This window comes from Uranotaenia lowii, chromosome 2 (assembly GCF_029784155.1).
Source record: "Uranotaenia lowii strain MFRU-FL chromosome 2, ASM2978415v1, whole genome shotgun sequence".
NCBI lineage: Eukaryota > Metazoa > Arthropoda > Insecta > Diptera > Culicidae > Uranotaenia > Uranotaenia lowii.
In genome coordinates, this window is record NC_073692.1 from 378660596 (window position 1) to 378682779 (window position 22184).

At 32.1% G+C, this 22184-nt stretch overlaps 2 protein-coding genes across 8 annotated transcripts in view; both read right to left on the reverse strand.

Moving 5' to 3' along the window:
* LOC129743875 (uncharacterized) overlaps positions 1-22184 on the reverse strand; it is a 107153-nt gene that overhangs the window by 43629 nt on the left and 41340 nt on the right. The window lies entirely within an intron of this gene.
* Positions 18455-20579, reverse strand: LOC129743876 (maltase A3-like). Its single transcript, XM_055736106.1, has 3 exons — positions 19470-20579; positions 18815-19410; positions 18455-18737 (listed from the first exon to the last, which is right to left on the reverse strand). Exons 1-3 carry the CDS (start codon positions 20550-20552, stop codon positions 18620-18622), a joined length of 1797 nt encoding a protein of 598 aa, XP_055592081.1. The 5' UTR covers positions 20553-20579; the 3' UTR covers positions 18455-18619.

Genomic DNA, 22184 nt, shown 5'->3' on the forward strand with positions numbered 1-22184 from the left:
TGGGTTGCGAAGCATAATTGTAATATTTATAACATTCCAGGATACACCTCGATCTTTTCTTGCCGTGACCAGTCCTATGGAGGTCTAGCTATGTATATTAAAACAAATTTAAAGTTCAAAATTACTGAAAATAAGGTCATTGAAGGTTTCCATAGGATAAGCATTCAAATATCTTTGAGTGGTCAAGTTTTTAGTGTTCATGGCATCTATAGACCACCCGCATTTCCATTTAACTCATTTTGCGATCAAATTGAATCCTTGTTAGCGTCTGTTGCCGATAACCATTCTTGTCTTATTGTAGGTGATTTTAATGTCCCCATAAATTTAACCAATTTAAATACAGTTACGAAATATAAGTCGATTTTGGAATCCTTTGGTTATGTTTGCACAAACTCCTTCCCCACTAGACCAAAAACTAATAATATTTTAGACCACGTCATTTCTAAGCAGATTGATCTAGGCCGACTGAAAAATGACACTATTTTTACTGATGTGAGCGACCATTTACAGGTTATTACATCCTTTAAATTATCAAGTAATAAACAAATGGCAACTTTAACGAAAGAAATTACTGATCATTGTAAACTGAACAATTTATTTTTGAATTATTTGAATAATGTTCAACTACCAGATAACGTGAATGTTGGTTTGCAAGATATCACAACATCTTACAGCCATTTTCGATCAATGTCTACTAGGACAATAAAAAAAAATGTAAAATTGAAAGGCAACTACTGTCCATGGATGTCACTAGATCTTTGGACACTCATAAAAATTAAAAACAACTATTTAAAACGTTCTAAAAGGCACCCCGATGATGTCCAACTAAAACAAATGTTGAGTCATATAAATAAAAAATTGTATTTAAAAAAACAGGAATGCAAAAAGTTATATTATGAACGTTTACTGAACAACACACCACATTCGAAGCTTTGGAGAAATATAAACACCCTCATGGGTAAAAACAAACCAACCACATCAATCAACCTGTCTGATGAAGAAGGCAGCACTACCAACAATTTAGAAGTTTGTGAAAAATTAAACAGGCACTTTTCCACAATTGGCAAAAGGTTAGCTGAGGAAATTCCAATTGACCCTGGCTCTGACCATTTATCCCGTATTGAACATGTACAAAATACAATATTTCTACATCCAGCTACTGTGAATGAGGTAAGGGTAGTCATTCTATCCCTTAAAAATAAGAAGGGCTGTGGACCTGATAATTTCCCAGTAAGTGTCTTAAAAAATTACCATGACAAATTCTCTATCATACTTAAGGAATATTTTAATTACATTTTAGAGACTGGAATTTATCCTGAATGCCTCAAAATCGCAAAAGTTATTCCTGTTTTTAAGGCTGGCGATTCCCATGATATAAACAACTACCGTCCAATATCTACCTTAAGTGTTTTTAGTAAAGTGTTTGAAAAACTTCTTGTGACCAGAATTGTAAATTTCCTGAACCAGCATGACATACTTTATAAGCTGCAATATGGTTTCAGATCCGGCTCGAGCACACTAATTGCCATCTCAGAATTAGTCGACTCCATTATTTCTAAAATTGATTCCAAAAATATTGTGGGAGCATTGTTTTTGGACCTTAAAAAAGCTTTCGATACATTGAATCACGAAATATTACTATCCAAACTAGACAAATATGGAATAAGAGGAACAGCTAATAATATCCTTCGCAGTTACTTAGAGGGGCGGAAGCAATTTGTAGTGATTGAAAATACCAAAAGCGTGGTAAGAAATATTGATATAGGTGTACCACAAGGTAGCAATATAGGTCCGTTACTTTTTTTGTTGTATGTTAATGATCTCTGTAACTTACCATTAAAAGGCACAGCACGCCTATTCGCTGATGATACAGCAATTTTCTACTCAGCAGCATCTACTGATATTATCATTCAACAAATTGAAAATGACTTGAAATTGTTATCTAAATATTTTAATACCAACTTGCTCTCACTCAACTATACGAAAACCAAATACATGTTATTTCATTCTTCACATAAAAGATTACCTCCGAATATTGACCCAACGATAAATGGAAATGTTATTGAGAGGGTAAAATGCTTTAAATATTTAGGAATCTACCTAGATGAAACTCTTTGTTGGAGTCGTCACACAGAATATCTAGAGAAAAAAGTTTCTCCTCTTTGTGGTATCCTATGGAAATTGAGAAATTTTGTGCCTCAACATGTTTTATTGAAATTTTACTTTGCGTTTATTCACTCTCATATTAACTATCTTATTATGATATGGGGAAGAGCTTCCTTGTCAAATTTACAAAAACTTCAAACTCTCCAGAATAGATGCTTAAAAAATATTTATAGACTACCGTTGCTCTTTCCTACCCAACAGCTCTACACCTTAAGAGCCCATAACATTCTTCCATTAAAAGATCTTTGCGATTTACAAACTGTAATATATGTCTACGACAATTTACACACAAGTTTCAGTAATCAAAACATCCATTTTACAACGGGATTGCGTACTCATAACACTCGCCAGTCAGATTTTTTACAACGAAGCCGATCCGTGACATCCTTAGGTCAAAAAAGAATATCATTTATTGGTCCAACTAAGTACAATGCCTTGCCTAATGAAATAAAAACCATCAACAACCGTTCCACGTTCAAAATCAAAGTAATACAGCTATTAAAAGAAAAATTGAGTCGTTAAAAACCGATCGATCAGTGACCAGTTTTCTTCTTTTATAATTAATTTTTGTAGCAATTTCGTTTCTTTGTGTGTTCTTTTTTTTTATTAATTATTTAAATTATAATGTCTTATTTGATTAAATGTTTGCTTAGTAGTATTAATATCAAATAGTGGATCTCTTTAAAGGAAATCTGTTTTCCATTGAGATCCATGTAGTATTTAATTTAGTATTATCATTACATTTCCTCGCACTAAATTTAAACATTTCAGTTCTCAGCATGAGTAAAATTTTGCCCGCGTTTTTTATTAATTTTTGTTGCTGCCAGACATGCTGAGAACAGTAGCGTCCATTACCAGGGGGCTCTAATGAGCTTTTTGGTGTGGGGGAGTGTGGTGGGCCGCTACAAAAAAAAAAAAAAAAAAAGAAAAAAGAAGTGGTTTTTCGAATAAAAAAATGTTCCAGTGAAGTTTTGACTCCCTCCCATCAAAGGGAGGGAGGGCTCCCATACAAAAAAGATCGGCAGCAAACGATAAAATACATTCTAAATCAATCAATTGACAAGTTGTTCTCATCAAGATTTGTGAAAATTTGCATTTGAGGATAATCTATAGTACACAAAAATCCGTCTCATCAAAAAGGAGGGTCTCTATTCAATATAAAGAAATATGAAACGAAATTTGCCAGAAAACATCCATGGTAATTTTAATAGAGTAATAAATCAAGAATTTGTAATCATTTATTACATATAATAAACCTCCCCGTTCTAATATTTGGGCAGGAAGGGGGTGCAGAGTGGTTAAAATCCCCAAAATAAAAAATGTCTTACTTTAAAGTCAGCGACTATTAATTTTATCATTCAGGATTCTAATCTTCAATATTCCAGGAACGTTTTGATGTAATTAGATAATTTCTAGGGCTTTTTATGCACCTTCCATGGAACAAACTTGAACGACAACTTAAACACAAAAATTAAAAAAAAGGACTTTTTATTCTAAATTTCAAAAAAATTAAAAAAGACATCCATATCATTTCAAATTTATAAATTAGCCTAAGTGATATATTATAATCTATTTTACAATTTCGATTTACGCTGGTTGATTTTCGAAAGCATATTTTTTCAACTTTCCGCATACATTTTCAATACAAAAGCTTTAAATTAATTTTTACCAAATTGTTTTTGATTTTGAGTCACTGTGGGTTTCAATTTCATGAATTATTAGGTTCTACATTATTGTAGAACAATGAAGGTCTATATCTTATCACAGTTCGAAAATATTTTTTTTATCTGAGAAACTTATGAACCACCCTAAAATTATTTTATTCAAAATGACCGCTTGAAGCTGTTGTAAAAGTTTTTCTATGATATTAAATGTATCAAACTTAAGGGAAAGACGCAAATAATTTTTTCCCGCTAAATTTCACTTCATAGTGCTAAGAAATGGCAAAAAGTGGGACTTTTTTCCTAACGTCTTTGTCTTTCATTTTAGATCTTAAGTGTATTTAGAACAGTGGTTTTCAAATTTTTTCCACTCACCGCCCCTTTCGCTGTATTTTGGAGCACAACGCCCTCCTTCCAAAAAAAAAAATCTAAAAAAAAAAACAAAATGATGAATGGAATGGAAAAAGTTAAAAAAACTCATATATTTTTTAATTGATTTTTTAAACCGATTTTTTTTTAAAGAAACTAAAATTATTTTTCAGATAAAATTGACTTGTTTAAAAATATTAATAGGAAGAATGATAATCAAAATGATTTCAGAAGGTTTTCTACACTGAAATCGAATTTCCAATTTGCGAAATTGATTCATCAAATGCACGGGTTAGTGTTTTTACTTTAACTGCTGAAAATGTTCATTACTAGCCCCGGATTTTTTTTCAATTTATTATTAAATTTGTGTTCAATTTATACATTTTTTTATCAATTTGCTATCGATGAAACAGAATCAGTTGATGTCTGGATACTTAGATACTGACTTGAAAAACCTTTGAATTAAAAAAAATCGATTAAAAAGAGCATATTTACGAAACTTTCTCGAAAATATGCATAGAGAATCCGGTATAAGCTAAATAAAATATAAAATTTTTCAAACATATACTCAAGCTTGAAATCAATCAGTTTGTATTGAAAATACAATATACGCTTATCTTCAATCTTGTTGATCAAAATTCTTTTAATGCTCAATTCACCATAATAGCTAATTACTGCAATTTCGCAGGAATGAAAAAAAGAAGCCATAAATTTCATATTTGTGTTAATAAAATTTTTAATCTGGATTGGAATTCTGTTTAAAGTTTAGCAGCATTTACGAGTCTCAATATTAACTTAGATACCAATAATTTAAATTCGGTCATTTTAGTAAGCTACGAAAATTTTTAAAGCTTAACTATAACAGATAGCACTGTTAAATTTTTTAAATGATTTAGACAAAGAGGAAAATATCAAAACCGAAAAATATATGGGCAGAAAGTCAAAATTTAGTAACTTTTTCTTTTTCTAAAATCTATCAAAGCTGTGACACCTTTCCACAGTGTTTTTGAATACATTTTTACTTAGCAAATGTTTTAAGTCTACAATGCAATACCTACATGAAAATTTTCAAGAATTGCCATCCAAAATTGATGACTTTTGCCAAACCCAAAATAAACTAACAAAATGGACTCTGTGAGATTACAAAAATAATCATCTTGAACCTAACTTTAATTTGGTTTTAATTTCTGCAATTCAATTTCGTTGTTATCCATTAGACTTTTTTGTGACATTATGAATTTTGATATGACTTCGTCGCCCCCCAGAGCACATCCAACGCCCCCCGAATTTCAAAGCTGCGCTCGCCGTCCCCCTGGAAACTCTAAGCGCCCCCCAAGGGGCTGTAGGGATCACTTTGAAAACCAGTGCTTTAGAACATTTGCTTCTTAAAATAAGCTTCATAACTTAAAAACAAGTCTCTCTAATCAAACAATCAATCAATCAACTTTAAAGCATAAAAAATTATTGAAAGTTCATTACGAAAAATTGAAAATTCTAACTGTTTTGTTTCAGAAGTTACAGCTTCATTTTATTCTACAAAGTCATAGAATACGCAAAAATATGAAACTTTGTTGAAAATACCAAAACTCTATCTCAACTGTGAGCAGAATTATAGTGATTTTAATTTGATAGTTATCTTAAAGTTTCTTAAAACATTTGTTGAGACATTCATATACATCACACTCAAGATTTTAACATTCTACGACGTTTTTTCCCTAAGTTATTGCAATTTTAAGTTTTATTTTTACCAGCGGATTTTCAAAACTGATTAATCACATTGAAACTTGAACCAAATGCAACAAATTGGGGATGGCGTTGTTTGTCTCCACGCGCTGATATTTGAATACAACAAGTCTCGCGTAAGCTTTCATTACGTCGTACGAAACAAAATGTAACCAAACAGTTTTATTACGAAAAAATACCAAAACTGACATAAACCAGTCGCAACTTCTTTCCATTTAAAATATTTGTAGCCTGGACAACATATTCTTTATGTAAAATACAAATTTTAGAGTTGTTTTGAATACTTTGCAGCAGTTTTCTGAGAATTCTTAAGCTGTTTCATACGGCATAATGAAAGCTCACGCGAGAAGTATACATTTTATGTGTTTTGCGTGTTCCATACAAAAATTGATTTCCGTGCTACGCAGAGTTCTGCCTTTAAGCAGTTAATAATATTTTTTGTATGGAAACACGCAAAACACATTAAATATATGCTTGTTGTGTTCAAATATGAGCGCATGACGGCAAATGACGCCAGTTTGTTTGAAGATTTGGTGTTTTGAACAAAGTTTCATATTTTTTGCGTATTCCACAACTTTGTAAAATAAAATAAAGCAGTATCTCTTGAAACAAAAAAGTAAGAATTTTAGATTTTATCGTAGTAGACTTAAAATTTTTTTTGAAGCTTTCAAGTTATGAAGCAAAGTTCCACTCTATGACCTTATGGACCACTGTGCAATAGTTGCACATTTTAAAAGCCTTCTAAAAGTCAGCCACCATGTGGTCTAAGGAACTGATATTTGGTATGGAAGTTCATTATTAGACTTCTAGTTCAAATGCAATCAAATTGAGAGACGGGAAAAGATCACCGTTGAATTGTTGATATGATTTGATAAAATTGGATAGGTATATAAAAAGCATTCAAATATTACGTCAGGCAATTTTCGATCATTATCAGCTTCCCTTTTCCCCTACGTTACAAATTTTTATCAGAGTAGCCAACAAAGCCAACAAAGCGTAACAAATTTATATTTCACTACACCAGCGTGACAAAAGGAGATGAACGCATCCTCATAACATTTATTTGTATTCGTAACAAGCACAATTCCTTCAATAATCTTCACACTACAAGGAAAAACTTATGTTAACCCACGAAACCACCATTGACTCTAAAAATCCCACCTGCAGCAGATGCATGATTTCGATCTCCAGTCCGGAATTGCAGTTTTCATCGATGAAAGGCGTCGAGACGCGTGTGCAGAATAAAAACTCACACGACGGCAACGTTGCCGGCACCTTGGATTTTTGAATCGCTTTCACAGCTGTTTCCCGGTTCTTATAGGTCCCATTCACTACCGTTGCTATCTTGATAGCAGTCATATTGCCACATGTATCGGATTCTCCGTCGAAAGGATTCCCGGTGTATATATTGTAGGTCAACATGTCGATTGCAAATGCCACCAGCACGTTCACCGAATGATGCGCAATAAACATTAAATTCAACACTCTCAATGCAAATTCTTCGTCCAGATCCCGATTGTTAGGATTGTTGTAAAGAATCAAAAACCTTCCCCGGGGATTGAACTCGAACGTTGCACTCAGGAAGCTCATCGCTCTTTCCAGCTTCTCGTATTCGTCGATCACAACCACGTAGAAATCGTTCAGTTTGTAATCGACAAAGGTAAAATTTCGCAACGCTTGCAACGTAGTCAGATCGGACATGACCCTCAGATGCGTCTTCTGCCTCTTTCCGGTCCACATTTCGTCGTACCCATCATGGTGTCGAAAAAGGTATCCCTGTTCGATTTCCCGTGCCGGTGAGCTCATATTTTCGATGTGAAAAGTCACCAAGCTCGGAATCATGACCGAATCCGTCGGAAAGAAGAACGAATGCGAAAGCACTTCGAGGCAGTTGATGCCGGCCTGAATCGCCGTTGGGCCACGCTCGTTTTTCATCCGCACAAACACGATGGCCAGCAGGGAGATGATTCTGACCAGTTGAGCAGCTGAATCAGGCAGGGTCCTTCCGGTGGGATGCATCTTGTTTGTTCTAGGCAGTGCCGGTTGTGACACAGTGAATGATGGGCATCTTGTCCGGAGTATAATGCAGTGACTTGTTTGTTATAGTCTTCTGGGTAGTGTCACATGAATTATTTTAGGAAATAATGAAAGCACCAGGCAAACAGTTTGTAATATTTTCTGGGTAAGTGACACAAAATTAAATTAAAATAATGAGTTGAAGCACGTGTGTGTCGTATCGAACGTGGGGTTTTAAAACAATCCTGTTATAAATGTGATATCAGATACTAACCTTTAGTTTAAATAGATGACGTGCGTAACACAAAAAAAAAAATACTTTCAGTATTGGTTTGAGACACTTTTCGAATTATTTTCGACTGCCTGCAGTTAAATATATTTACTTTAATTGTCACGCTCATGGATGCTAATATTTATCTTTTCGGGATGCTTTGCAAGTAGCAGTAGATCAGTTATCGATTGATTTTAATATGGATTGAGGAACTTTCTTAAAATGTCGTGATGGCTCAATAAGGGAACATGTTGATAAAAGTTGGAGAGTGACATTAAAGCGATTGATTTTTAAAGCAAGTAAAAACAAACAAAAAAGTGATCTGGATGAAGCTGAAATGATTTTAAAAGGCGCAAATAAAAAATTAGTAGAAATTTGCACCATTATACAGTTTTTTCACTTACGAATCCATAATTAAGAGAAAAACGAACCACTCGGACGATTAAAAAAAGTTGTTTGAGAACTGCATTTTTTTTATAATAAATGGAAGTAGGTAATTATTTTAGAATAGCTCAAATTTCATTTTTTTTTTCAACTTCACGCAGTGTGTAAGTGATTAAAAAATTTAAAATTGTGTGTCCCCGAAAGTAGGGCGCAGATTACGGAAAAAGAAATCCAAGCGTGTGCAAAAAAATCTGCACGCTACTCTGGGTACGTTGCTGACGCTTGGGATCGGTCAACTCTTGACTCTTTCGGCACCGTTTGACAGATATTTGATGACCGTGCTGTAATATACAATTTTCCAGGATGCCCATATGTGATTGACGGTGTTTTTATAGTTTTTGATTGGGGCGCAACTCGAAAAATACAGGAGGTATCTGTTACACAATGTTTACTTATTACTTCCGGAATTATTTCAATTTTAATTACAATTCACGAATAAAATACAAACGCCACACAAGATATTCCAAACCAAACTACTGGGAAAATCTTCGTGGTGTGACTAATATGCGTCCATTTTTCGACTATTTTTTTGCTTTCTTTCAGATTAATTTGCAATTTTCATTCAAAATAATGATCCCTAATTGATTTATGGTGGGCAGAAGTGTATCATTCTTTTTAAAATTATTGATTTTCAAAGCGAAGTCGTGAAGATTAGTGGAAAAAGTTCTCGGATTGACCACTGTGTGGCGTTTCAAGCACATGACTTTGTTGGCAGTTTTGTTGCTCAACTATAATTAAACTTTCTGTCAAAATTTGGTGAAATTTCTTCGAATTTTGTGAACGTTATGTTAGATTAGATACATGCCCTTCGAGTAATTTGAGTAATTTTACTTTATAAATATCTTTTATACAAAACTGGTATGAGTAAAAAAGTTATGAACTTTGTATTCATTTATTCATATTTGAAGATATATGTTATAAAACTGAATAATTTTAATTGATATTTCAACATGGGTGCACGGAATGGCTGCAAATTCGCCGATATAGGGTGAAAAAGTTCTCAACTCGCTTAAGAAAACAAAATATTATTGAGTGAGATGTTGGGAAACGAGAATATTTAAATCAGTTTAAATGTCACTTGATATACACTGAAATAAACAGTACAAAAAAAAAATAAATTAAAAATTGTTTTTAAAATGCTGAAGGAAAGTTTTGTTTGTATACTTTGCTTACAAATCAGATACATATGATAGGTATTTGGAATGCAATATTAACCAATAAAAAACACTTTTTAGGACAAACAAATCAACATAGGAAAATTATGAAAAGTATATTTGTTCCAATGTATCAATCGTTCGACCGTAAAATGAACTTCATAATGCCATATTTTCAAAGCAATGGAAAACTTTCAACTATTTTCAGAAAAAAAATTCTAAAATGTTGATTATGGGTACAATTGATCCCCCTTCCAAACGGCATATTCTTCTCCTGAATTAGTCCTTATGATTGCTGATTACGAAATTACTAATATTTATCCAAAAACTAATATTTATCAAACAATTGACTGAAGAAAAGAGCAAAAATAATTAATTTTCTCTTAATTATAAAAAATAGCGCCTTTAAGTATGCAATGTTATTAGCGTTGAGACAAAGTTATAGAATTTTCTTTTTATGTCTGCTATAAATTGTGTAATGAGAACAAACATGACCAAAATAGTCAATTAACATTCTATCTTGGGGTTTTCTTCGATTTTTATGCAAGGATTAGGGCTACCTGAATAAAAGATCAATTCTCCTTCAATAGGGGATCAAGTCTCCCCTAACTTCAGAAAAATCGCAATTTTTTAACTCCCACGAAAATGCTTCTAGTTCATCAATGGGTTAAAGTATCGTTCTAATTTTTGGAGCATAGAAACTTGAAATTACAAGCTGTCAGAAAATGTCAAAGACGGCGAGTTGCTAAATTTTCCCAGAAAGATATGGTGAAAATAAGAAAAGGGGATCAAGTATCCCCACTCTCCCCTATATTCAATTTGCCGGTCTTTCTTGTGTAAAGTGATCGATTGGGTCCTATGAACGAACTAAAAAATTCTAAACAAGTAGCATAGAACATATATGTGCGTTCTAAGTATCTCAAAAAGTCCGGATATCATAAGTTGACCGATCGTACTTTGTTACGAACCTCTTGCAAACATTTTGGTTCCATGCGGATCTTCTTACGAAATTGTTGGTCCCTGTGGAACTTCTATGGAACGTAAAAATTGCTCAGTTGGTTTGTTTACATTATCTTAGAAACTTTGTCAAATGAATGATTTACAAAAAATAAGAACGAATTGTTTGTTTTATTACCATCGCCGGGGATGAAAGAACATTGCAACATAAAAATCCAGGTAGGTACCTAACCCAAGTAACCAAAAGTCTCATAACTACTTTATTTTGAACTTTAGAAGTTCACAATTGGCTGAATAAAAGGTACTCGTGAACTTCTACGTGAGTTATTTTGAATATTTTTAAATGAGATTATCGAATGGAATTTGCATTTACTAATGGAGCTGTTTAATTTAATTGTTTTTGTTGAAATTTATTATTATTTTAATTTATAAATATTTAAATTTATTTTACATATTACACTCGTATATAACAGCCCAGCGGAAAAAAAATTCCGATTCTTCAGTTTACTCTTCTCTATGGGGGCTAGCTCAGGGTTACCATATCCAGTTACGCCAAAAAAAGTACATTGAGAAATATTTTTAAAATTTTTAAGACAAACGCCATTTATGCAAGCCTATAATAACTAAGGCCATTCAAATAGCGCCAATTTGTTGCAAGATATGTGATAGAGATATAGAGATAGACTAATAAAGTTTCAAATAAATACATACTGAGAAAGCACACGAAAGTTGATAAAAAATGAATTTTTACTGTTCAGGAGTTCATTGCATACTGAAAGGCGTAAATTTTGAACGAAAAAACCAGATTGAAATCGTTATTCCTTCCATAGGAATCCATCCTATGAAACATTTAACAAAAGAAGCTCAACTGAGGTGTTTTGCAACGAATGCATAAAAAGTTGGAGTTTTTGGATTTATAAGAATACAATCTTCATGTCAATCTTCATCGTAAGAAATAATTTAATTTATATGAGAAAATTTCATTTATTTCCTTTCACCAAAAAAAAGAGTACATTTGGTAAAATTTTACAAAAAGAAGAGTACGCTCATTTTTCGATCGAAAAAGAGTACATGTACTCTTAAAAGAGTACGTATGGTATCCCTAGGCTAGCACTTACAAGAGCTCCTCCAGCATCTAGAGTATCACCACTATCGGCTGGCGTTGAGGGTAAGTTCTTGCAACCGGAAGCATATGAAGAAATTTTCTCGTTTTGGCAAGTCTTACAGTTATTTAAATTTTTATAATACCTTCAGTTTTCCGGTCATATTTCGTATTAATTCTTCGTTCGACTTTTATAATATTTTAAAATCTTCATAATTGAGTTAATACGTTCTCCATATTGATGCTAAAAAATCAGGAGGAAGTTTTATAATAAAATCGTAATCAAACTTTGAAATAACTTATATTCATTGTGGCAGATCCGGCATGAAACTGTTTGATGCATCGTTTCGTGAAATGCAAATGTTAACGTTTTTACTGTGCCTTCTATGAAAAGGTTAATCCTAAATATAATTCCAATTGATGTTTTGAAAAAGAACAAACCAAGCACCGGCTATGGTTCAAAGGTAACATGTTCAGCTCTCATCTGACGGCTCCAAGTTCAAATCTTCCAGCATAGAAATTTTTAAGTGAATATAACAATTGTGCAAAAAAAAAATAAATAAAAAAAAATAAAAAAAATATAAAAATAGAAAAATCATCTAAATACAAAAATAAAGGAGGAGTCTCATTCATGCATAGGCTTAACAGCCTTCTACTCAGCTTTGACCTTGAAACTTGAAGGTATCGCTAAGAACTTATATTTTAAGCATAGTAAAGTGCTATACAGCCTTAAAGCAGAGCTAAGTAAGCTTTGAAGAGACCGTTTTATGGAACTTTTGGTGACTTGGGAAGAAAATAATACTAAACGAATACAATACTTATTCAAAGTTAAATTTCAGCACCAGCTTTCCTTGAATCGGATTTTTCAAACACAAATTCTATATTTTTGGAACATCAAAGATTCAAAGAAAATAAAAATTGGAGATAGGATGAGGATGACGAAACCGGAATTAACTTCATTGAAAACCTTATCAATAAATTCAATTTGGAAGAATCACTTCTATATTGGGCTCTTAAAACAGGACAAACACATACAATAATAAATCTGATTATGGAAATAATTCGACCAAAAACTGTAAGAAAAAGATTACCATGCTCAGCGACGTTACTTAAAACATCGAGAATTGTAAACTCAAAAATTGTTAACATTTCTTGTGGCCAGTTTTGGTACAGAGGCGTAAGTTCCTGCTTGTATCAGTTTTTTCGATATTTCAATTTGCCTTTTGAAAGACTATCGGATAGAATTGAGGGCATCTGTTTCGCGACTGAAAACAATCAATAATCTGTACCGACCGAGCTTAACATTCTTTTTTCCAAGAACACCCAGCAGCTTCTAACGTTTTTGTAGGATTGTGAATTCACTCAAAAATATCATAAAATTTGCAAAAAAATCATCACAAAAAGATACAAAAATAGAAGAAAAACCTTAACCCTCATTGCAATTGCATGCTTTTTCACTTTTCCTCAGATTCAAGTTTAATTCAACGTTTTTTAACGAACGACCTTCTTCTGAAACAGTACTGCATTTACTGGTTGCATATGCAAGATTCCATTATTTAGAACTGTAAGACGAATAAACTACGCAAAAAATTATCAAAAAAAGCAAATTCAAAGTAATAGCTTTCTCACTTGAGGTGATTTTAAAAACTCTGCTGGATAAAATTTATGTTTACTTATCACTTGTGGACTGCTTGAATTTACGTTATAAATAATTAAAGTAAAAAAAAAGCGAAACTTCCTCAGCTAAGCTTAGCTGGATTGACTACTCACTATAGAACCAGAAATACTTCGTCATGAATTTCTACCTGGAATGGTAAGGTTGATTTATTTATCGTTAAGTGATTCCATTATTGGAGTAAAAAAAGCGAAACTTTGAGATTACAGAAAAATGTGTTGTGAAAGCGCGTTTTTCTCGTTTTGCCTTTTTGTAACATGTGACAACCATGCTTCCAACGGCAGTACAGGCCTCTGATGATTTCATATACCACAAGAAAATGTGGAAAATTTCAGCAGACAAGGGCTATTGTTAATTATTTAGAATTTTTAAAATAATTTTCTACTCAAGTTCATAGTTATGCCCGGTTTACTGTTCGAGTGTAAATGAACGTGAAAAAAATCTTATTTTATCAATAACTCAAAAACGCGACACAACTAGCATGTGTAACATAGCGGAATCGATGAAGAATAGTTGAAAAATGAAAATCCAGCCGCTTTTGTTTCTAAAAACCTTTCCCCGGTTTTCATCGCGGAAATTTCATCATGGCGGGGAAATCTGAATAAATACAGTTCTACCAGGTTTTAAGAAACAAGTCCGCAAAATACAGATGGTACTATTTCTGTTTAGCTCACTGTATACGAAAAATCAAGACGTGAATGTTGAATCGTGTTTTCACGAAAGTAGCTTTTGTGCACTTATACCTTGCTTCCGAGATCCCCGATTTTATGTTCATTTTATCCTTTCCGAAATTCAAATCATAAGATTGCGCAATCAAAACTATCAATTCGAATGAAGTTTATTCAGTTGTAGTTCAAGTTCAATAGACTTGTCTGCATTCAAAGTTGTTTGAACTCGCCTTGATTATTGAATCTAATATCTGCCATCTTGATGTTACAAAACAACGAAACAAAACATTGACAGAGGGTGGTGCTGTTCTAGGAACATAATCAACACTGTTTATCGAAGTAATGCGAGACTTGTTTGCATCTTTCATAGTAGGTATGGTGGACTAGAACGTGATCACATAACAGATGCACTGTTCCTGTTTAAAATCAAGATTAAATTTCATTAAGAAATTCAAATTGAACATTTCAATTGAAGCTTCATTTGCCCCTTTTTTTTAAACTATAATTTCTTAGCAGATTTATACCTTTTAAATAAAAGAGGGAACCAATTTGTTCAACTTTGCCACTTCCGAATCGCTCGAATGATAGCAGGTTCGTCAAACAAAGTTCTTGCCAAGTGCATAACAAACGCTTTCATCTTCTCCATCTAGGTATCTTCTTTCGGCAGGCAGAGCTCGTCTGTTCATCAAATGGCGATGTGCTTAGCCCTGACAGAGGAAAGTAGCTGGTACCTTCGTACTAAAGTAACGACGAAGATTATTATTTACTCGAAGATGGGGTTGCACTGTTGAGGACTTGCCAACAAGTGTTTGCAGTAGCGATCTCAACAACAATCGAAACAAACAAACAAACATTCAAACAGAAGGAGCACGAGAACGAGAAAGTAATTTGATTCAGCTCGTTCAGTAATGATGGGGCTCCCCTTATCGCATTGCGATTCGAGTGAAATCGTAACAAGGATTTCAGTCCAAAGTTTTCGAATAGCATCATTAACCTCCTTAATATTTCAATCATCATACGGAGATTGGAATAAAATACTTGCTATTTATCCTTATATGTATAACAGAAAAAGTTTCAAAAAAAAAGTTCAAAAACAACTTGAAAACCAAACTCTTTAATTTTTTTTGTCATGATAAATTTATAATCATAATAGATATGTCATTTTTGTCATTTTTGTCATTTTTGTCATTTTTGTCATTTTTGTCATTTTTGACATTTTTGTCATTTTTGTCATTTTTGTCATTTTTGTCATTTTTGTCATTTTTGTCATTTTTGTCATTTTTGTCATTTTTGTCATTTTTGTCATTTTTGTCATTTTTGTCATTTTTGTCATTTTTGTCATTTTTGTCATTTTTGTCATTTTTGTCATTTTTGTCATTTTTGTCATTTTTGTCATTTTTGTCATTTTTGTCATTTTTGTCATTTTTGTCATTTTTGTCATTTTTGTCATTTTTGTCATTTTTGTCATTTTTGTCATTTTTGTCATTTTTGTCATTTTTGTCATTTTTGTCATTTTTGTCATTTTTGTCATTTTTGTCATTTTTGTCATTTTTGTCATTTTTGTCATTTTTGTCATTTTTGTCATTTTTGTCATTTTTGTCATTTTTGTCATTTTTGTCATTTTTGTCATTTTTGTCATTTTTGTCATTTTTGTCATTTTTGTCATTTTTGTCATTTTTGTCATTTTTGTCATTTTTGTCATTTTTGTCATTTTTGTCATTTTTGTCATTTTTGTCATTTTTGTCATTTTTGTCATTTTTGTCATTTTTGTCATTTTTGTCATTTTTGTCATTTTTGTCATTTTTGTCATTTTTGTCATTTTTGTCATTTTTGTCATTTTTGTCATTTTTGTCATTTTTGTCATTTTTGTCATTTTTGTCATTTTTGTCATTTTTGTCATTTTTGTCATTTTTGTCATTTTTGTCATTTTTGTCATTTTTGTCATTTTTGTCATTTTTGTCATTTTTGTCATTTTTGTCATTTTTGTCATTTTTGTCATTTTTGTCATTTTTGTCATTTTTGTCATTTTTGTCATTTTTGTCATTTTTGTCATTTTTGTCATTTTTGTCATTTTTGTCATTTTTGTCATTTTTGTCATTTTTGTCATTTTTGTCATTTTTGTCATTTTTGTCATTTTTGTCATTTTTGTCATTTTTGTCATTTTTGTCATTTTCGTCATTTTCGTCATTTTTGTCATTTTTGTCATTTTTGTCATTTTTGTCATTTTTGTCATTTTTGTCATTTTTGTCATTTTTGTCATTTTTGTCATTTTTGTCATTTTTGTCATTTTTGTCATTTTTGTCATTTTTGTCATTTTTGTCATTTTTGTCATTTTTGTCATTTTTGTCATTTTTGTCATTTTTGTCATTTTTGTCATTTTTGTCATTTTTGTCATTTTTGTCATTTTTGTCATTTTTGTCATTTTTGTCATTTTTGTCATTTTTGTCATTTTTGTCATTTTTGTCATTTTTGTCATTTTTGTCATTTTTGTCATTTTTGTCATTTTTGTCATTTTTGTCATTTTTGTCATTTTTGTCATTTTTGTCATTTTTGTCATTTTTGTCATTTTCGCCATTTTTGTCATTTTTGTCCTTTTTGTCATTTTTGTCATTTTTGTCATTTTTGTCATTTTCGTCATTTTTGTCATTTTTGTCATTTTTGTCATTTTTGTCATTTTTGTCATTTTTGTCATTTTTGTCATTTTTGTCATTTTTGTCATTTTTGTCATTTTTGTCATTTTTGTCATTTTTGTCATTTTTGTCATTTTTGTCATTTTTGTCATTTTTGTCATTTTTGTCATTTTTGTCATTTTTGTCATTTTTGTCATTTTTGTCATTTTTGTCATTTTTGTCATTTTTGTCATTTTTGTCATTTTTGTCATTTTTGTCATTTTTGTCATTTTTGTCATTTTTGTCATTTTTGTCATTTTTGTCATTTTTGTCATTTTTGTCATTTTTGTCATTTTTGTCATTTTTGTCATTTTTGTCATTTTTGTCATTTTTGTCATTTTTGTCATTTTTGTCATTTTTGTCATTTTTGTCATTTTTGTCATTTTTGTCATTTTTGTCATTTTTGTCATTTTTGTCATTTTTGTCATTTTTGTCATTTTTGTCATTTTTGTCATTTTTGTCATTTTTGTCATTTTTGTCATTTTTGTCATTTTTGTCATTTTTGTCATTTTTGTCATTTTTGTCATTTTTGTCATTTTTGTCATTTTTGTCATTTTTGTCATTTTTGTCATTTTTGTCATTTTTGTCATTTTTGTCATTTTTGTCATTTTTGTCATTTTTGTCATTTTTGTCATTTTTGTCATTTTTGTCATTTTTGTCATTTTTGTCATTTTTGTCATTTTTGTCATTTTTGTCATTTTTGTCATTTTTGTCATTTTTGTCATTTTTGTCATTTTTGTCATTTTTGTCATTTTTGTCATTTTTGTCATTTTTGTCATTTTTGTCATTTTTGTCATTTTTGTCATTTTTGTCATTTTTGTCATTTTTGTCATTTTTGTCATTTTTGTCATTTTTGTCATTTTTGTCATTTTTGTCATTTTCGTCATTTTCGTCATTTTTGTCATTTTTGTCATTTTTGTCATTTTCGTCATTTTTGTCATTTTTGTCATTTTTGTCATTTTTGTCATTTTTGTCATTTTTGTCATTTTTGTCATTTTTGTCATTTTTGTCATTTTTGTCATTTTTGTCATTTTTGTCATTTTTGTCATTTTTGTCATTTTTGTCATTTTTGTCATTTTTGTTATTTTTGTCATTTTTGTCATTTTTGTCATTTTTGTCATTTTTGTCATTTTTGTCATTTTTGTCATTTTTGTCATTTTTGTCATTTTTGTCATTTTTGTCATTTTTGTCATTTTTGTCATTTTTGTCATTTTTGTCATTTTTGTCATTTTTGTCATTTTTGTCATTTTTGTCATTTTTGTCATTTTTGTCATTTTTGTCATTTTTGTCATTTTTGTCATTTTTGTCATTTTTGTCATTTTTGTCATTTTTGTCATTTTTGTCATTTTTGTCATTTTTGTCATTTTTGTCATTTTTGTCATTTTTGTCATTTTTGTCATTTTTGTCAATTTCGTCATTTTTGTCGTTTTTGTGTAGCTTTTATTTTTCAGAAAAAAAAATCTGCTTATCATCTTTTAAGAAATATTTTTAAAAAACCACTTGAGAACCAGTAAAAAAAATATTATAATTTTTGAGGACTGGAAAAAAAGATCTAGGGATCGTGAAATTATCTAGATCTATAATGTATGCTGATAATGTACATATGACGGAATAAATTATAGAAGTTATTTACTGATTGAAAAGTTGTTGTGACATATCCATTAGATTTTATAATTGCTTCATTATGTTTGATAAAAATTAGGAGAAAGAATGTAGTTCCCTGTTTACTCCAACCATATTTCACACATCGATTCGTGCACTTGTTCGACAGCTGCCAGCCGAGCTACTAAAACGTAAGATTCATGTGGAAGCAGTGAAATCTCGTCCGTGTAAACCAGTCCCCTGAAATAATAGGGCATCAAAAAAATATTTAAATAACTAACGTCAACTAAGAGAAGCCTGTAAATGAAAAAAAGTACCCTTTAACGTGATGTGAACTGGAATCCAATATTTCGAATCGCATTTTGGACGGTAGATCACTAACCAGGTTATTGGCATTGACAACTTGAGTTTGGTCACCCAAGTTCATCAGCACTATGTAGGTATTGTATCCTTCCAACTCCCTTGTAATGGCCAGCACATCGCTGTTGATCGCATTGACCTGCATCGATCCGTACTGGAAAGTTTTTGAAAGCCTTAGCTGCATCAGTGCCTTGTATGTCTTGAGATGGGATCTCCGTTCTGCATTCTGTAGCTTCACATTGACTTGTCTATATTCCGGCCCAACTGGAAGCCACGTCTGCGATGCCTGGGTAAATCCGGCCATAGCCGAATCGTCCCACTGGAATGGAGTCCGGCAAGGGTCCCGAGATTTTTCGGTGTAACGGTCTGGTCCGGCATTGCACGCTCCCGGGTCCTTCGTATCTTCCCAGGATATCCAAACATCCGTCATGCCGATTTCTTCCCCCTGGTAGGTAACCGAGACTCCCGGCAGACACAAGGCCATCATGTTCATAACGTCGATTCGATTCACACCAAATCGGGTTCCAACTCGGGGTCGATCGTGGTTGCCGATCTGAAAAAAAAATATCTTAGAATGGATTAATCAGATCATTGAAGTTTTTATAGACTTACCACCCAGTTTGAGGTATGTCCTGGAGGCAACATTGCCATCCAGTTACGTATGGTCCGTTCGTAATCTTCTGCCGTGGAAGTTTTGTTGACTTCGAAAATCATCTGGAAGTTGAAAGGCATGTGTGCTCCAAGACGTCCATCCGCACTCAAATAATATGTTCTCAGAATATCCAAAGTTCCTCCTGCTTCGGCCATCAACAGTCTCGTGTCTCCACCTTTTTCCTTCTGATACTGGTCCACGACTTCACGCCAATGGTACAAAACTTCCAGCGTTTCCGGTTGATTTTGCGTATAGATGTGATCCAGATAAGCTGGATCATCTTTATCATCGGTCAAACCACTTGGAGGTTCATCCTTGTAAGATCCATCAGCAGACCGTGCGATCTCAACCAAGTTGGAAATTGCATCGATACGAAACCCATCAACTCCTTTGTCCAACCAAAACCGAATAATATCATCGATCTCCTCGATCACTTTCGGATTCCGGTAGTTCAAATCCGGCTGCTGAACGGCAAACATATGCAGATAGTACTGCTGCCTTTGGTCACTCCACTGCCAGGCACTACCCCGAAATGATTGAAGCCAATTCGACGGCGGAAGATTCCTTCCTCCGTTTGGATTCGGCAACCCATCTTCCCAGATGTAATAATCCTTGTACAAAGGATCACCAGCTTCGGACTTAATGAACCACTCGTGTTTATCACTTGAATGATTCGGCACCAGATCCATGATCACTTTTAGCCCCAAACGGCGAGCTTCAACCAATAAATTTTCGAAATCTGTCATCGTTCCGTATTCCGGTTGAATGGCCCGATAGTCGGAAATGTCATATCCCATGTCCACCATTGGTGAGGCGTAAATTGGTGACATCCAGAAGCCACGAATGCCCAGCTCCTTCAGGTAGGAAAGTTTGGAGGTGATCCCATTCAGGTCACCGATTCCATCCCCATCGCTATCTTTGAAGGATCTCGGGTAAATTTGGTAGAAACTGGCCTTTTCCCACCAGTCTTTGACGGGGAAATCCGCCTCGGCAAGGAAGACTAGAATACTGAACAAGAATATCACGCGTGCTCTAGGGAACATTTTAACTACAGAACTGTTTTGCTGGAATGGTCTTCAAATTATTTCCACTTTTCAAAGGTCCCTTTTGAATCTGAACGTGGTACTGATATTAACAGAAAAGCTGCGAGAACAATTCTGATTTCTGTTATTCTCAGTTGAAGTTTCGAGTGGACGCTATCAGGAAGCTTTATCAAGTACTTTAAAGGGATTACGAATCTTATCGATTTTTCCCAACAGATTATTTATTTGTACTTAAATATTTATTTTGAAATGTGCAAATGAATAAAAACGTGTAGAAAGAAGGACAAGCAGGCAGTAAGAAAGATATTTTCAATGATTTCTTTATTATTGAGACCACTTAGGAAGATTCTAAAGTTTAGCTTTGAAATCGTTAAGCAACAACGAAAATACAATGTAAAACACCCTATTAATATAATAAAACAAGAATGACAAAAATGACAAAAATGACAAAAATGACAAAAATGACAAAAATGACAAAAATGACAAAAATGACAAAAATGACAAAAATGACAAAAATGACAAAAATGACAAAAATGACAAAAATGACAAAAATGACAAAAATGACAAAAATGACAAAAATGACAAAAATGACAAAAATGACAAAAATGACAAAAATGACAAAAATGACAAAAATGACAAAAATGACAAAAATGACAAAAATGACAAAAATGACAAAAATGACAAAAATGACAAAAATGACAAAAATGACAAAAATGACAAAAATGACAAAAATGACAAAAATGACAAAAATGACAAAAATGACAAAAATGACAAAAATGACAAAAATGACAAAAATGACAAAAATGACAAAAATGACAAAAATGACAAAAATGACAAAAATGACAAAAATGACAAAAATGAAAAAAATGGAAAAAATGGAAAAAATGACAAAAATGACAAAAATGACAAAAATGACAAAAATGACAAAAATGACAAAAATGACAAAAATGACAAAAATGACAAAAATGACAAAAATGACAAAAATGACAAAAATGACAAAAATGATAAAAATGACAAAAATGACAAAAATGACAAAAATGACAAAAATGACAAAAATGACAAAGATGACAAAAATGACAAAGATGACAAAAATGACAAAAATGACAAAAATGACAAAAATGACAAAAATGACAAAAATGACAAAAATGACAAAAATGACAAAGATGACAAAAATGACAAAAATGACAAAAATGACAAAAATGACAAAAATGACAAAAATGACAAAAATGACAAAAATGACAAAAATGACAAAAATGACAAAAATGACAAAAATGACAAATATGACAAAAATGACAAAAATGACAAAAATGACAAAAATGACAAAAATGACAAAAATGACAAAAAAGACAAAAATGACAAAAATGACAAAAATGACAAAAATGACAAAAATGACAAAAATGACAAAAATGACAAAAATGACAAAAATGACAAAAATGACAAAAATGACAAAAATGACAAAAATGACAAAAATGACAAAAATGACAAAAATGACAAAAATGACAAAAATGACAAAAATGACAAAAATTACAAAACTTACAAAAATTACAAAAATGACAAGAATGACAAAAATGACAAGAATGACAAAAATGATAAAAATGACAAAAATGACAAAAATGACAAAAATGACAAAAA

Excerpts from the sequence above, each read along its gene's own strand:
- LOC129743876 (XM_055736106.1), bottom strand. The coding sequence starts at position 20,552 with ATGTTCCCTAGAGCACGCGTGATATTCTTGTTCAGTATTCTAGTCTTC. Across the intron at positions 19,411-19,469 it reads GACATACCTCAAACTGGGTG|ATCGGCAACCACGATCGACC; the intron begins GTAAGTCTATAA and ends TTTTTTTTTCAG. Across the intron at positions 18,738-18,814 it reads AGTTCACATCACGTTAAAGG|GGGACTGGTTTACACGGACG; the intron begins GTACTTTTTTTC and ends CTATTATTTCAG.